At 35.8% G+C, this 15051-nt stretch overlaps 3 protein-coding genes across 5 annotated transcripts; 1 reads left to right on the top strand and 2 right to left on the bottom strand.

Moving 5' to 3' along the window:
• The first annotated feature begins 684 nt into the window (after window positions 1-684).
• On the top strand, window positions 685-5461 carry LOC120071010 (RNA-dependent RNA polymerase 2). Its single transcript, XM_039022992.1, has 4 exons — window positions 685-1407; window positions 1895-3795; window positions 4319-4469; window positions 4570-5461. The coding sequence occupies exons 1-4, from the start codon at window positions 874-876 to the stop codon at window positions 5335-5337; spliced, it is 3354 nt and encodes a 1117-aa protein (XP_038878920.1). The 5' UTR covers window positions 685-873; the 3' UTR covers window positions 5338-5461.
• A 330-nt stretch (window positions 5462-5791) lies between these two features.
• LOC120071012 lies at window positions 5792-6698 on the bottom strand. The gene has a single exon (XM_039022996.1). The coding sequence runs from the start codon at window positions 6663-6665 to the stop codon at window positions 6162-6164; it is 504 nt and encodes a 167-aa protein (XP_038878924.1). The 5' UTR covers window positions 6666-6698; the 3' UTR covers window positions 5792-6161.
• A 2499-nt stretch (window positions 6699-9197) lies between these two features.
• Window positions 9198-14680, bottom strand: LOC120071011 (probable alpha,alpha-trehalose-phosphate synthase [UDP-forming] 10). 3 transcript variants are annotated; one of them, XM_039022993.1, is made up of 5 exons: window positions 14306-14680; window positions 14130-14201; window positions 11241-13326; window positions 10864-11137; window positions 9198-10773 (listed from the first exon to the last, which is right to left on the bottom strand). In XM_039022993.1, the coding sequence occupies exons 3-5, from the start codon at window positions 13208-13210 to the stop codon at window positions 10450-10452; spliced, it is 2568 nt and encodes an 855-aa protein (XP_038878921.1). In that variant the 5' UTR covers window positions 13211-13326; window positions 14130-14201; window positions 14306-14680; the 3' UTR covers window positions 9198-10449. The 3 variants fall into 3 exon arrangements, with proteins under 3 accessions (XP_038878921.1, XP_038878923.1, XP_038878922.1); XM_039022995.1 differs by having other exon boundaries at window positions 9868-10773; window positions 11241-13199; XM_039022994.1 differs by having other exon boundaries at window positions 9868-10773; window positions 11241-13297.
• Between the last annotated feature and the right edge of the window lie 371 nt (window positions 14681-15051).

Consider the following 15051-nt stretch of genomic DNA (forward strand, 5'->3'; position numbering starts at 1 on the left):
TGCTTCCTAACATGAAATGGACGAAGCATTAACAAAAACAATAGTTTTCTAAGAAATCAACATCAAAATATTTTAAAAAGTTTAAATAATCAAAATAGAACTTAAGCCAAATATAAGATAAGAAATTGAAATAGTTAAATTATAAATTTAATCTCTAAGTTTTAGGATTTTTGTCAATTTGGTTTTTTTTAAAAAAAAGATAATTTTCTTAGAAAATTCTAATTTTTTAAAATCTTTGATTTATTAAATATAAATTTGACTTGTATACCTAATAGAATCATAGACATTTAAAAGTTCAAGAATTGTTTGGAAAAAAAAAAAGATGACAAAAATCTCGACATAGAAAGACTAAATTTATAATTTAATTAAGGCACATTGAAAAACCAAATAATTAATTAAGTTCAAAACTAAATTTATAATTTAATTAAGGGACATGAAAAACCAAATAATTATACCCTCAAACTTTCTAGTTTTTAGGTCATTTAACTATGAAAATTTCTACATGTGTTAAAATTGAACTTTCAAATTTATACCATCTTTATAATTTCTATAATTATGTAAGTTGAGAGTCTAATTTTAACACTTGTAAAAATTTGGAACTCAATTTTTATAATAAAAGTTCGAGGATATTATTGCAACTATTCATATTTTATGCGTTAGTTTTGTAATTTGCTCATTTAATTAATTTAAATATAAGCCCACAATGGAAAAGGAAAAATAAAAAAGAAAACTTGAAGAGGGAAGAAAGCAAAGTTCAGCCCATTGACTGACACTCCCCCGACTCCGACGTTCCTTCCTTCATCCCTTCATTTCACTATCTACGATTCGCCGGTAATTTTATTGAAGGTCCACCGGCGGGAGCATCTTCCTGCAATGGCTCAGCCGGAGAGATCCACTTTAAAGGTCTCAAACGTTCCGGAATCCGCTATAGCTCAAGACCTTTGGACCTTTCTCAGCTCCAAATTAGGCCCCGACTCCATCTTCGCCATCGAAATCTTCACCGAGCGGAAGAACTGGAAATCGCGGGGTTCTGGTCGCGTACAGTTCACCACGCTCGAGACCAAATCCAAAGCTCAATCCCTCTCTGTCCAGAACAACCTCGTCTTCAACTCCCACAACCTTAGATTCTCCGAGATCAACGATGACATTGTTGTGAGACCAGTACACGCCAGAAACAGGGCTGAGAATGGGGTTTTGCATGTGGGTTTTATGCTGAAAGAGGATCGAATGTGTGTTTTGGAGTCTTGGGATGGTGTGAAAGCTTGGATTATGCCGGAGAGGAGGAGGGTTGAATTCTGGATATGGCATGAAAAGGAGTGTTATAAGCTTGAAGTTATGTTTGAGGAAATTCTTGAAACTACTGGGTTTTGTTTGGGACATGAGAAATTGAATGCACTTCTCCTAAAGGTAATTTTCGACCATGCCTAAGCTGATTATTTGATTTGTGTGTTCTTTTTTTTTTATAGTTTCATCGATAGAGTGTTTCGGGGTGTGGATAGGAAGTCTAGCAAGGTTTGGTCCTTGTGAGATTCCATGTTTCTCCGTCAGGCAACTTCTTACTTGGTTAAAAATCCTCTCTAGTGAGGGTTTTTCGGTGGGCTGGATTCTTTTGTATTCCCTTGTATTCTTTCCCTCGAATTCTCACCTTAGTTGAAAATTGAATGCACTTCTCCATGAGGTAAATTTCGACAATGCCTATGGTGATGATTAGATTTATGTGCTTGTGTTTTATTGTTCCATCAAAAGGGATTTTGTCTATTGAATGAAGGAGAAGAGAGAAATAAGTGAGGAATGAAAGAAACTTTTGAATGAAAGCTTATCGTTCTAAACTTGCTAGCTCAGATATTGTCAGAAAATATCTTATGCTGAATCTAATTGTTGTCTTCTCTTGCAGCTCAAATATGCGCCAAGAATATATAAAAAGATTTCTGGATCAAATATGGCGTCCAGATTCAGTAGTACTCGCTACCGTCTTTGCAGAGAAGATTACGACTATCTTTGGGTTCGGACAACAGAGTTTTCTGCTATGAGGTCAGTTGGTCAGTCAACTTCCTTTTGTTGGGAAGTTGAAGAAGATTTGCTGGCTTCAAATATCTTTCTGAGTTTTCCATTTTACAGAGAAACTCAGAAAGATATTGTTTTAGAGGATGGTGAGGAATTTGGCACTAGCTCAGAGATTGTTCCTCTGATAAAATTTGGATTAGGTTCTAATCTAGTATATGAGGTTCAATATCAGCTCAATTCTTTAGTTCATATGCAGAAAATTAGCCTTGCTGCAGCCAATGATGATCTGATTAACTTTCTTAGCACTTTAGATGTTGATACTGCTTTGAATGTACTTCAAAGATTACACCAGCTGAAGTTCATTTGTTATGATCCCTTGTCGTTTCTAAAGACCCAATTACATGTTCTGAAAAGGAACTGCAAAAATCTTTCTTTATCATCTCAAAAGAGGTTGTCGAATAACGTGATGAATTGTTATAGAGTCCTTGTCACCCCATCAAGAATTTATTGTTTGGGACCTGAGCTTGAAACTTCAAATTATGTCGTAAAAAACTTTGCATCATATGCTTCAGATTTTATGAGGGTTACTTTTGTTGAAGAGGATTGGAGTAAGCTTCCTGCAGGTGCCGTTACCACGAGCATACAGCGAGGCATACTCTCAAAACCCTATAGAACCGAAATCTATCATCGAATAATGAATATTCTTCGAGATGGAATTGTTATTGGAGCCAAAAGGTTTGAGTTCTTGGCCTTCTCAGCTAGTCAACTCCGATCAAATTCTGTTTGGATGTTTGCTTCCAGTAACAATTTGAAAGCAGAAGAAATTAGACAGTGGATGGGCTGCTTTGAAAAGATTCGTAGTATCTCCAAATGTGCAGCTAGGATGGGTCAATTGTTCAGTTCTTCCACTCAAACTCTTGTTGTTCCTACACAAGATGTTGAGATTATACCTGATATTGAAGTGAATTCTGACGGTATTGACTACTGCTTCTCGGATGGTATCGGAAAGATTTCACTTTCATTCGCAAGGCAAGTAGCTGATAAGTGTGGAGTGAATCACATTCCTTCAGCATTTCAAATTCGATATGGTGGATACAAAGGTGTCATTGCTGTTGATCGTAATTCCTTCCGTAAACTATCTTTGCGTGATAGCATGCTTAAGTTTGAATCAAAAAACAAGATGCTCAATGTTACCAAGTGGAGCGATTCCATGCCCTGCTATTTAAATCGAGAGATCGTTACTCTTTTGTCAACTTTGGGAGTGCAGGACGAAAGCTTTGAGGCATTGCAGCAAGAACAACTACATCTTCTAGGGAGAATGCTGACTGATAAAGTCGTTGCTTTGAACGTCTTGGAAAATTTGCACGGGGCTGATTCTAATAACATTCTGGTGCAGATGTTAAACCACGGTTACGAGCCAAATATCGAACCTTATCTCTCTATGATGATTCAAGCACACTACTGGAACCTGTTTTCTGATTTAAGAAGCAGATGTAGAATATTTGTTCCAAAGGGCAGGATCCTCCTTGGCTGCTTGGATGAAACTGGGATTTTAAATTATGGCCAAGTGTATGCCTGCATAACCTTAACAAAATCAGAGCTTCAGGACAGGAATCAGAAATACTTCCATAAGATAGACGAGACAAAATCGATACTGCTCGGGAAGGTAGTTGTTACAAAAAATCCATGTCTTCATCCAGGAGATGTAAGGGTTCTTGAAGCTATTTTCCATGTAGAACTAGAGGAGAAGGGATTGGTGGACTGTCTTATATTTCCTCAGAAAGGAGAAAGGTATGCTTCTGTAGACCGAAGTTGTTGTCTAGTTCATTTTGTGGACTATCTCTATAGATATTGTCTTCTATAAGTATAGAATGATATGTGGGCAGTTGATTAGTATAACTTGCAAACTCCTTTTCTTTAATAATGACCCATCTTAATGCCATCCCTTTCAGATCAAAGGTTCAAATCCCTATGCCCCACTTTTTATGTTCTAAAAAAAAGTTGTGTCGTGTTTAATCCTTCGGATCATGTGCTCATATGCATTTTTGTTTCTCGTAGTTAATAGTTACTTCTCTAAGTGAATGACCAGCTTGGTGCAAGTGTTCAAAATGTTTAATCCTTCTTTAAAGTTTAAAGTATGTTTGGATTTTTTCACTTATTTTAATCCAAACGAATCCTAAATGTATGTCCTACTCGATAGGATCATAACTGATTGTTTTTCAAATAGTTTCGATATTTTAGAAACCAGTAGAAGTCTTAAAGCTAAAGCATTAGCCAAGACTGGAATTTTATTCAATACCCAAGTTTGTTGCAGGCCACATACAAATGAATGTTCAGGCGGTGATCTTGATGGAGATTTATATTTCATAAGTTGGGATGAGAATCTGATTCCTCCCAGAACTGAAGCACCTATGGACTATACAGGACGGAGACCACGTATAATGGATCACGATGTAACACTAGAGGTATGTTTAACTATCAAATGTTCAAAGTATACCCTTTGAAACTTGAAAAAATGCGATTAACATTTATCTTCCCGGTTCATTCGATCATTGAAATTTGCAGGAAATTCAGAAGTTCTTTGTTGATTATATGATCAATGACACATTAGGTGCCATTTCTACTGCACATTTAGTTCATGCTGACCGTGAACCGAAAAAAGCCCTAAGCTCGAAATGCTTAGAGCTTGCAGCGCTGCATTCCATGGCAGTCGATTTTGCAAAAACTGGAGCCCCAGCAGAGATGCCTCGAGTTTTAAAACCAAGGGAGTTTCCAGATTTCATGGAGAGATTTGATAAACCAATGTACATATCCAATAATGTATTAGGTAAACTCTACAGGGCTGCCGTTAAGTCAATTGAGCAAGAAAGGTCAAGATTAGTATGGTCAGAGGAGGCTGCTAGAGCTGTTTATGATCATGATCTCGAAGTAGACGGCTTCGAAGCTTTCCTTGAAATGGCTGAAAGTTACAAAGATCTGTACATTGAAAAAATGAGCATTTTGATGAACTACTACGGAGCAGAGTATGAAGACGAGATATTAATGGGCGATCTTCGAAGTCGAGCATCTTATCTGCAACGTGACAATCGCAAGTACGGCGATATGAAGGATCGGATTTTGCTTTCGATGAAGAACCTCCGCAAGGAAGTCAAAGAATGGTTTGAGAATAGCTGTGCCCCACACGAACACAAGATGATGGCTTCTGCATGGTATCATGTAACTTATCACCCTTCCTACTTCAAAGAAGACATGTTCTACTTTAGCTTCCCATGGACTGTATCTGATGTTTTGCTCAACATAAAGGCAATGAACTCCAAAAGACATCAAGCATAAAAGAACTGCTAGCTTTAGCTATTTTGCTGTTTGTTGTTGGCCAAACATGTCATTAATTCCTTTACCTGTTTTAACTCTGACTAACACAATCATAATCCATAGTACAACTAGCCATTTTCAAGTTTCTTTATGTGAAGGTTTAAAAATATCTTGAATCCAACAGCAATTGTTAGGTTTTTCATATATATACACATATATATTTGTGATTGTTTAGTGTGTTTGACCCTTTAACATTTACTCATGAGGTATTAAATTTTAGATGAGTGACCATTGATTGAACGGAGATCCACTCATGGCTTCTTTTGTCCCCCATTCCCTTCCCATGGAAAAGACTGAAAGGACACAGGCTATATTTAAAGTAACTTTCTCGTATTGTGCCTTCCACAAAAACCCAATCTCATTGCAGAACAGTGAAAAGAAAGAAAAAATATATATATCATAGACCACTTCTCAATTCATATAAAGATAATCTATATACAAACATTATATGGTTTTTTATTACCCCACTTTAAACAGGGAAGTCCCCTAATCAATATTATTAAACTCTATCAGGATATAATTTAATATAAAAGAATATTTTTTTAAAGAAAAAAACACTCTAATCGTATTGTACATTGATCTTGATGTGCCACTGATCCCATTAGGAAGAAGGAGAACGGAAAATCCAAAATGAACTCAAACATGTATTTACTTTTGACTTGAAAAAAGAAAAGGGGAAAAATCTAACGGACGAGGTGACGGCGGCGGCGGTGATGTCAGCCATCCCAATGTGTGGACAATAACAGCACAAAACAACGGCGAATTTTAGTAGACACAGCGCACCTTTACGCGACGGAAGAAACATCCTTGATTATGGTTCCTCCAGTCTTCAATGGCGCCGGAATCGAAGCGTAACGAGCAGAGAAGTTCCGATAACCATTGAAATCGTCGATATCATCGTCCAATTCCCCAATCTGCCTCGAACCTTCATCGAAATTCATAGCATAACTCAAAGGATCGTATTGAAATTTCCCAGCCCTAACACCACCTCCACCTCCACCACTCCGATTCCGATTAAATCGACGAATGAAAGTCTTCCATCTCGGTCCAGCAACGATCTCCGACCATTCTCGGAGCTTCAAAAGAACCCTAACGCCTCGAGCCCACCAGCGCCCCTCGCTATGAACTTGCGATGCCCTAAGCCGCTCCCACCACGATGGTCCGACGGTGGCTACACGGCGAGATCCAAAGCACGATAACCGGAAACAACCGCACCTGGCGGTCGGCAACAAAGAATTGGATTTATCGGCTTCGCAAGGAGACTCTTCTTCTACATCAGTAAACGCCATTGTCGGACTTCACGATGAGTTTTTATCAGCAGTTTATATAAACCATAAAGCAAAATGAAACTGAAACCAGCTCTGACCTGTGTGACCGGCTACTTCCGGTTGCCAAAACGAATTTGAAGCGATAATCGATCCAAATCCCACCGGGAGTTACCGGTCATTCGAGTTTATCAACTGACGTAAGACGTTCGAGCTGTTGTTTGGAGGGAAGCGGGGGGGATTATGATCCGGTGTTCCGGAAGTAGAATAAAGGTGGGACCTGTGATTCGCTGTAACCAATCACTAAATTAAAATGGGTCCCATTTTTTAAATCCAAAGCGTTGATTGACTCTTGATCAAATCCAATTTCCGTACGTTGAAATTGAGATTTTAAATGCCGACATGTCGTTCTTTGTAGGCGGTAGCTTGTATTAATTATTTTGAGCGACAAGACGTTTTGTGCTATTGTATATTTCTCTCTTGATTTTCAAACATTTTGTATAATTAGAAGAAAATATCCATTTATATCCTTAAACTTTAAGAATTATATCCATTTAAATCTTGAATTTTATAAGTATACAATTTACACTTTCCAATATCATATGAAATTTATAATTTGAGTCAATTAAATTTTTAAATTTTTATAAGTTAAACAATTTAGACTAATCGTTATGATTACTTTAAAAATCATCTTTGTATTATATCTTTAAATGTATAGACCTCTTCAAATATCGATTTTACGAAATGGACGATTAGAGTAGATGCATGAATACTTATCAAAAGAAAGTATGAATAAGAGTATGATTCATTAATGAAAGTTTATGTGTTTAATTGATACATTTAAAAAAAAAAAAACTTAATTGATACAATTACAATTTTTACACAAAGCTTTTGAAATAAAATATAATTGAAGGTATAAATCGATATACTTACAAAAGTTTAAGATTTAAATAGGCACAATTATTAGTTCATGGTTCAAATTGATATATAAATGAATTTGTTTTTGTTTACATTATGAAATTATGGATTATACGTTGAACTTATATTTTAAAATATAAACTTGAATGCTTTATTTTTAAAATATTTTCAAGAATAAACTTTCACTTTGGCATCTTAAAGATAAAAATGATAATCAAATGTATTTAACACATTTAAAATGCTGAGGTATCCTTTCAAAAAGAAATGTTGTGTCATCTTTACTTCTTTTCAGAAAAATGTCATAAAAACAAGTTGAGTCAAGATGATTGGAGTAGAAATTTCATTGATATTTTTCAAAAGTTTAAAGGTACAAAGCCAAATAGTAAATCTTCTCATTTTATAATTATTTGATTTTTTTTCTATTTTTAAAAATAAATTTATAAATGCTATTTCTATTTATTCATTTCATAACTAAATGTTATCTACGTTTTAAAAATATCTCCTTCAGGTCAAAGTTTGAAAATTATATTATATTATATATATATAATTTTTTAAAATTTTAAAAAAACTTCTCTCGCTTTAATATTTAACTAAGAATTCAGATGTTTTCGATGTGAAAGACATTACAAAAATAATTGTGAGAAAATAATTATAGATTTCAAAAACCTAAAACAAAAAAAAAAATTATCAAACCAAACTTCAAAAACGAGTTTTAAAAGAATTTCGAAAAGAAAAAAAAAAACCAATTGGAATGAGTAACCTCACGATTTATTTTTGGAACTAACGGATTATGTGCAAACAAATCCAAAAAAGTAATTGAAGTAAATTACAAGTTTTGTCCTAGAAGTTTCAAAATAGTCATTCATTAAAGTCATAAACTTTCAATCTTTTATTTCGAAGACAAAATTTTAAAACAATATCTAATAACTTTATAAAATCCAATTCAAGTATAATAAGTTTCGTAACTTGAATTTAACCAATTCTCAAACTCTTGATGTCGTGATGATGTATAAATCTTTGAACTTTAAAAAGTAATTTAACGTAACGCATCTTGAATTTTCTCTATTTAAATTCTAGAAGTGATTGAAATTTTATTTTTAGAAACTTCTAAATGAACCTTCAAAGTAGTGATAAATTTTGTAATAAGAAAAAAAAAAAAAAAAAAGATAAAGAAAACAAAACAAAGGTGAGAAACTTACTCAAAGTATCACCAACTTTGGAAGATCCATAGGCAGGCCTTGTGTTGGGTTGAAGTTTTGAAGCAAACAACAATAAGGAAAACACCTTCAACTAACAAATCATTACATTCTTATTATAATTCAAACACATTTATTATTTTTAATTTTGTTCATTTCCATCATATAATGATGATCACAAAGACAATAATGCACTTGAATTATGAAGCAAATTGGTGGTTGTTAGGAATGTGAATCTCACTCCCACAACTACTTTTATGAACCAAAAATATCTTATCTTATCTTCAAAGACACTTCTCATATTTGAGCTTCAAAGAAAAATAAAATTCTATCTCCCTATTTGATTTGCTTTGATGTGGCTTCCGACAACGATCAAACAATGAAACATCCAAATGTAGCTGTAGCGAAAGAAAATTTCTAAAGCTTAACTTTATGATGAACATTGGATGAAATTTTCATACTACAGTAGTATTATATATTTTCTGCTTTAGTAGATGTTCATACTTATTCAACGAAACAATTCATACACAATGATGAGTTTGTGGATGCTTTTTAGAGTTGTGCTTTCATCGAATCTGGCATCGATTCATATTTTCAACAAAAAACAGGGCGATCAGAAATGCAACGATGAGATTGAACAACCAAGCAATGCTTCAAACAAAATGAGGAATCAAAATTCTTCAATCTGGTTAACAAATCCAATCAAACAACGATGTTCATACCTCGGATACAAAAGCCATCTTGTTGTTCATCAATGGCAGGTGAGTGCAGATATTGATGCTCTGTTATTCTCTCGGAGAAGCGAAAACAGAAAACAAGAGCCCTAGAATGATTTTCCCTAAAAACTACTACTGTCATCAAGAACACGGAGACACAGCTAAATCAATGGAAAATGAGATACAGAGAGGAAGAGATGAACTAACTGAATTCGATTTCCAAGGGTTTCGACTGGCGGCAAAGGAATTCCTTGAGCGTTTATTGCTAAGGATCATAGTGCAATCGTGAAGAAATCAATGGAGAGGGAAAAGCAAACGCCATTGAACAAAAATGAACAAGAATTTCTTATATAGTGTTGCTTTCATAAAGGTAACTGGGAATTTTTTGGTCTAAACTTTGAATTGAAAATAGAAAGAATGGTAATCCTTCAAGAATAATGAATCCTTAATAGAACTAAAGAAAGCATTTGTAAGAACATGAACACCTGTGTAAAAAGAATGGTTATCCTGTAAGAACTAAACGAGTTCAATTGTACAAACCTATGTGTCTAATTGTAATTTGTATCTAAAACCTGTTCACTATATCTGTCAAAAAAAAAGAGAGAAAAAAAGAAACTAGAAACAAGAACAAAAAGAAAAAAGAAAAAACAACTTTATACCATTCCTAGGTTCCAATGGATCTTGTTCTGCTACTCTCGAATCCGGGAGAAGCGAAGAACGAGTGTCGTGAAAGGAGTTATTTACACCACCAAACCAACTTACTCTAGTCAAGCAATTATCTTCCTGAATTCAATCCATTGGCAACAGTGACTGTGGGAAAGAATCGGGTAATCGAGACAATCCCGACTCGGTAAAGGTTCGTTCTCTGGTCTAATCTTTTGAAGTGAAGGATGGAATAACGGAATCAATTGAAACAATCATTCCCATCATGAAAACACTTGCTCAATGCAAGTGCAATGACAGATCAGATCTTCTGCATCAAACATCATCCTCGAACAAAACACGAGTTTCAAAACACGGCCTTGGTTTACGGGTAGAAGTGGTGGCCAGGCTTTGAAGCAAGGTCAAAACATCGGTGGTATCGTCTAAATAGTATTTGGCTTTGCTAGGCTTTTGCCCCACAGTACAGGCAAATATCTTTGGGGGGCTAGCAAGCGATGAGCTATAGCTTCTGCTAGATATGCTCTCAAACATGTCTTCGTCAGATCGATCATCTCCAATGCACAAGACAAAGTCAGGTGCTTTATTAGAGTTGATCATGGTAGAAAGGACTCTTTCAGCAACTAATCCTTTAGTCACACCCTGCAAACAATAACATAGTATGACCATTGATCGGCTTCCACAAGAATCAAAATGAAAAAAGCCAAAGAAGTGAGCAGAAGCAGTAAATACCTGTGGTTTTACTTCGACGATTTGCTGGCCTCTTTTAACGACTACAGGTTCATTTGCAAGGACATTTTCAAGGTGGTCCAGAAGCTCCATGGCCTGACATGAACCAAAATAAGGGTCAGCGTATTGATGGTGCCATACCAACGCACTGTCCTTGGTCTCTATGTATGAGCCATCGGTTGCCTCAGTATAGAGTTTCATCACTGGTTCTGCAATCCTTTTCCAACAAAAGTTTTCAGCTAATGGACTAACTTCCCAATCAGAATCCTTATTCCACCTACAAATCAATAAAGAATGCATGAGAATAGAACCTATTTGATTTGACAATATCATATGGATTATATATCTAGGAAAGTAATTGGTAATTTTAAGTTTGATACCTCAAGTAATATCCATGTTCAGCTGCAATACCTAGATTCTTACACGAGTTGAACCATGAACCGAGAGAATCTTTCCCCCTGCCACTAACTATAAACACGGTGTTTTTTGAATCCATGCAGAGGTTGTTGATGATAGAAATGACTTCAGGTGATGGAGATTTAACCAAGGAAGTTTCAGAAACCACAGTCCCGTCATAATCCAAAAATATTGCCCTCCTAGAGGCGCTCCTATATGCAGAGCCAATGTGTTCAATGGAAAGCTTCCTGAAACTTGGAGAAAGTGACAAAATTCTGAAACCTAAACCAAAACCAATGCCCCAGCAACGTTTACTGTAGTGTTCTCGGCATGCTCGTTCCAAATCTTGCAAGAAACTGCGAGCCCAGTAAGCAACATCGTGAGAGCTAACGTATCGGTAATGCTTTTCGTGCCTCAGTTGTTTCTCTAAAGCAGGCATGGTGACAGCTGCATAAAGTGCATCAGCTACAGCATCAAAATCCCAGGGGTTTACCCTGACTGCACCACTTAAAGATGGTGAACAACCTATAAATTCCGATACAACAATCGTGCTGGTATGAGGTGAATTCGGGGAGACTTCCAAGACTTCATCCATTTTTGAAGTTCCCTGTCGACAAACAATGTACTCATATGGAATTAAGTTCATACCATCCCTTAGAGCATTTACAATGCAGCACTCTGCTAATACATAATATGCAATCTTCTCGTGAGGAGGAATAGGATGATCAATCAAGATTACAGGTTCATATCCCGGACAACTGAAAACCTTGTTAATCCTTTTGGTTATCTCATAAGTTTCCCGTTTCGCTTCCTGGACATCATTCCCATTGCTCCGTGCCGGATTTAGAATTTGCACGAGAACAACATTTCCCCTTAAATCTGGATGCTGGTTCAAGAGTTGTTCCATGGCTAATAACTTCAGACCAATACCTTTAAATATGTCCATGTCATCAACACCAAGAATAAGTTTCTTTCCTTTGAGATTTTCTTTGATTTCCTTGACCTTGATTGAAGTCTGTGATTGACTTAGTGCAGATTCAAGTCGACCCATATGAATTCCAACAGGCAAAATCTTGATGTATATTGTACGGCCAAAATACTCGAGCGTGAGATATCCGCGTTTAGATTCATACTCCAAACCAAGCAGTCTACTACAACAAGACAGAAAGTGGCGAGCATAATCGAACGTATGGAAACCGATAAGGTCTGCATTAAGTAATGCTCTCAAAATCTCATCTCTAACAGGGAGGGTTCGATAGATTTCCGATGAGGGAAACAGACTATGAAGGAAGAATCCGAGCTTAATTCGACTGTAGCGTTTTCGCAAAAAAGTAGGGAGAACCATAAGGTGGTAATCATGAATCCATACATAATCTTCTTCCAGATTGATTACCTCCATTACTTTATCTGCAAACCTTTTGTTGGCTGAAAGATACGCTTGCCAAAGATGTCGATCAAAGCGAGATCCATGATAAGGGGAAATTGGCATCATGTAATGAAAAAGTGGCCACAAATGTTGCTTGCAGAATCCATGATAGAACTGTTTCTGAAGGTATGAAGGAATGAAAGTCGGTGCGCAGTTGAATTCCTCCAGTAGTTTCTGAGAAACCTCATCTTGTTCCCGGATATCGACATCGACCTTTAACGATCCAACATATATAACATCTACATCAGGTGAGAAGCCATCCTTTAACTGAAGCAAAAGTGAATCCTCATCAAAACTGAAGTTCCATTTTCCTGAATCAGGATCCTTCTTAGCATGAAGAGGGAGAAAATTTGCCACTATAATTTTTCTCCCTCGACATTTAGACGAGGAAACTTCCGAATCTCTATCCTTATCTGAAAATATTCCTGAAGCAGTCATCACCCGTGGAACCGTTCTAGGTGTAGGAGGAAAATCCAACATATCCGTAGATGATAACTCTAACAAACTCAAGCAAGAACTTGACAACATGACAGTAAACAATCAGATAGTTCCTACTTTTCGATTATCGATCAATGGTACAAACACAGAATAATGGAACAAATTACTCCTTTCCCACTGTACAACAGAAGAACAGAACCAAAAGCCTGAATGAAAATCAAAATGTAGGAAAAACTCAATCCTCTATGTTTCTCTTATAACTATGATTATTACAAACAAGTCTTCTATAACTACTCATAACCACAGCCAGGCAACTTTAAAGATTAGTCTATACAATGTCTCTCATTCAAGTTTTTAATCAATTGTTGAAACAAGATATCAACAACTTAACAACAACAAGCGTTGGCTTCCAATACAATATATTTACTCTAAACAACTCAACTAAACAGAAGATATTAATGGTAATCCCCTTGATATATGAAGGACTAATTTAAAACTCAGTAGGATTCAATCTTCAAAAGAGCCAATTGGAATGCAAGAAGATCCAGAGAAAAGGAAAAGAAATAAAAATATATATAAAAAAAAAAAAAAAAATGGTCGTTATCTGATCAACTTTTTATAAATCTATACCGACAAGATGAATTTAAAATTCAAACACAAGATAAGGACAAATGTCAAATGGTTATGCACTTATCCTTATCTTTAAGTTACTGAAATCTTCACTCAACAAAAGTGTATAATAATTGCAATTCACTTTTTTTCCCTCACTTTTTATCTTAAACAATAAACAAATCTTGTTCTTGGATTTCCAGATCATTCATTCTCGACCCGACCCAACCCAACCCAACCCAACCCAACCCATCTGTTTGTTTCCTTAGAAAATAACAACAGAGAAGAAAAAAGAGAAATCCACAGGCACAGCCCTTCAGCAAGCTAAAAAAAACCCAAAACACTTCAAAAAAAAATGGAAAGAGATAACAAAACAGAACAAACAAACAAACAAAGCTACCTGAAATGAGATTATCCTCAAATCAAATCAAATCAACTCTGTTTTGGTTCATCTGGGAATGCTCTGATTATCCTGAAGAGAAAACGAAAACGTAGAAAACAAGTTAAGACCCAGAAAAGAAAAGGGAAAAGGGTATTCGTAACTCGAGTTAATAAAGGGAATGGAAGAACACAAACTTGAATCTAATTTGGTGGTCTTTCTGGGAAGGCAAAGAGACCCAAAAGAGGCGGCATTACAGAGAAGGAAGGAATAAGGAGGAAGGCGAGTTTGGAAAGTGAAATTCATGAGAGGGTTAGGTTGGAAAGTAGGAGAAGATTTGAGAGAGATTTTGTGGGTAAGAAAAAAAAAGGGGGGGGTTGGATTAAATGGAAATGGGAAATGGATAAAAGGGAATTTAATTAGAAAAATGGGGCAAAGTTTTTTTTTTTAAGGGATTTTTGTCAAAATGTGTTTGTTTGTTCGACGAAGGAAGGTGGGTTTAAAGGATTAAGAATGAGACCCACAAAGTCAAAAAGGAGAGAGAGAAACGGAAGGAAGAAGAAGATGAAGCGGAAGGGACAGTTGGATTGCAACCAGGGCTTGGTCGTACGTTATGGACTCCCCCCTTTCGTTATTTATTGTTCGATCATATAACCTTATTTTCAATTTTAATTACTATTTTGTCCTTTTTCTATTTATTACTTTAATACCCCATTAAGAGATCCAACCATTAACCCTTAAAATACAATTTTATATTTTAAATTTTTTGTTTTTCGTTTTTGGAGAATATTCAAGTTTTAGAAAATTAAGAGTTTTTTTTTTCATCTTTTGCCTGTGTTATCATACGGTAAAATCATTATAATAATTCTTCAAAACACGCATGATAGTCCTTGATGTTCAATACTCAGTTCTTGCAGCTCACTCTCATTCATCTAGATACTCG

This window comes from Benincasa hispida, chromosome 2, assembly GCF_009727055.1.
Source record: "Benincasa hispida cultivar B227 chromosome 2, ASM972705v1, whole genome shotgun sequence".
In the NCBI taxonomy this organism is placed as follows: Eukaryota; Viridiplantae; Streptophyta; class Magnoliopsida; order Cucurbitales; family Cucurbitaceae; genus Benincasa; species Benincasa hispida.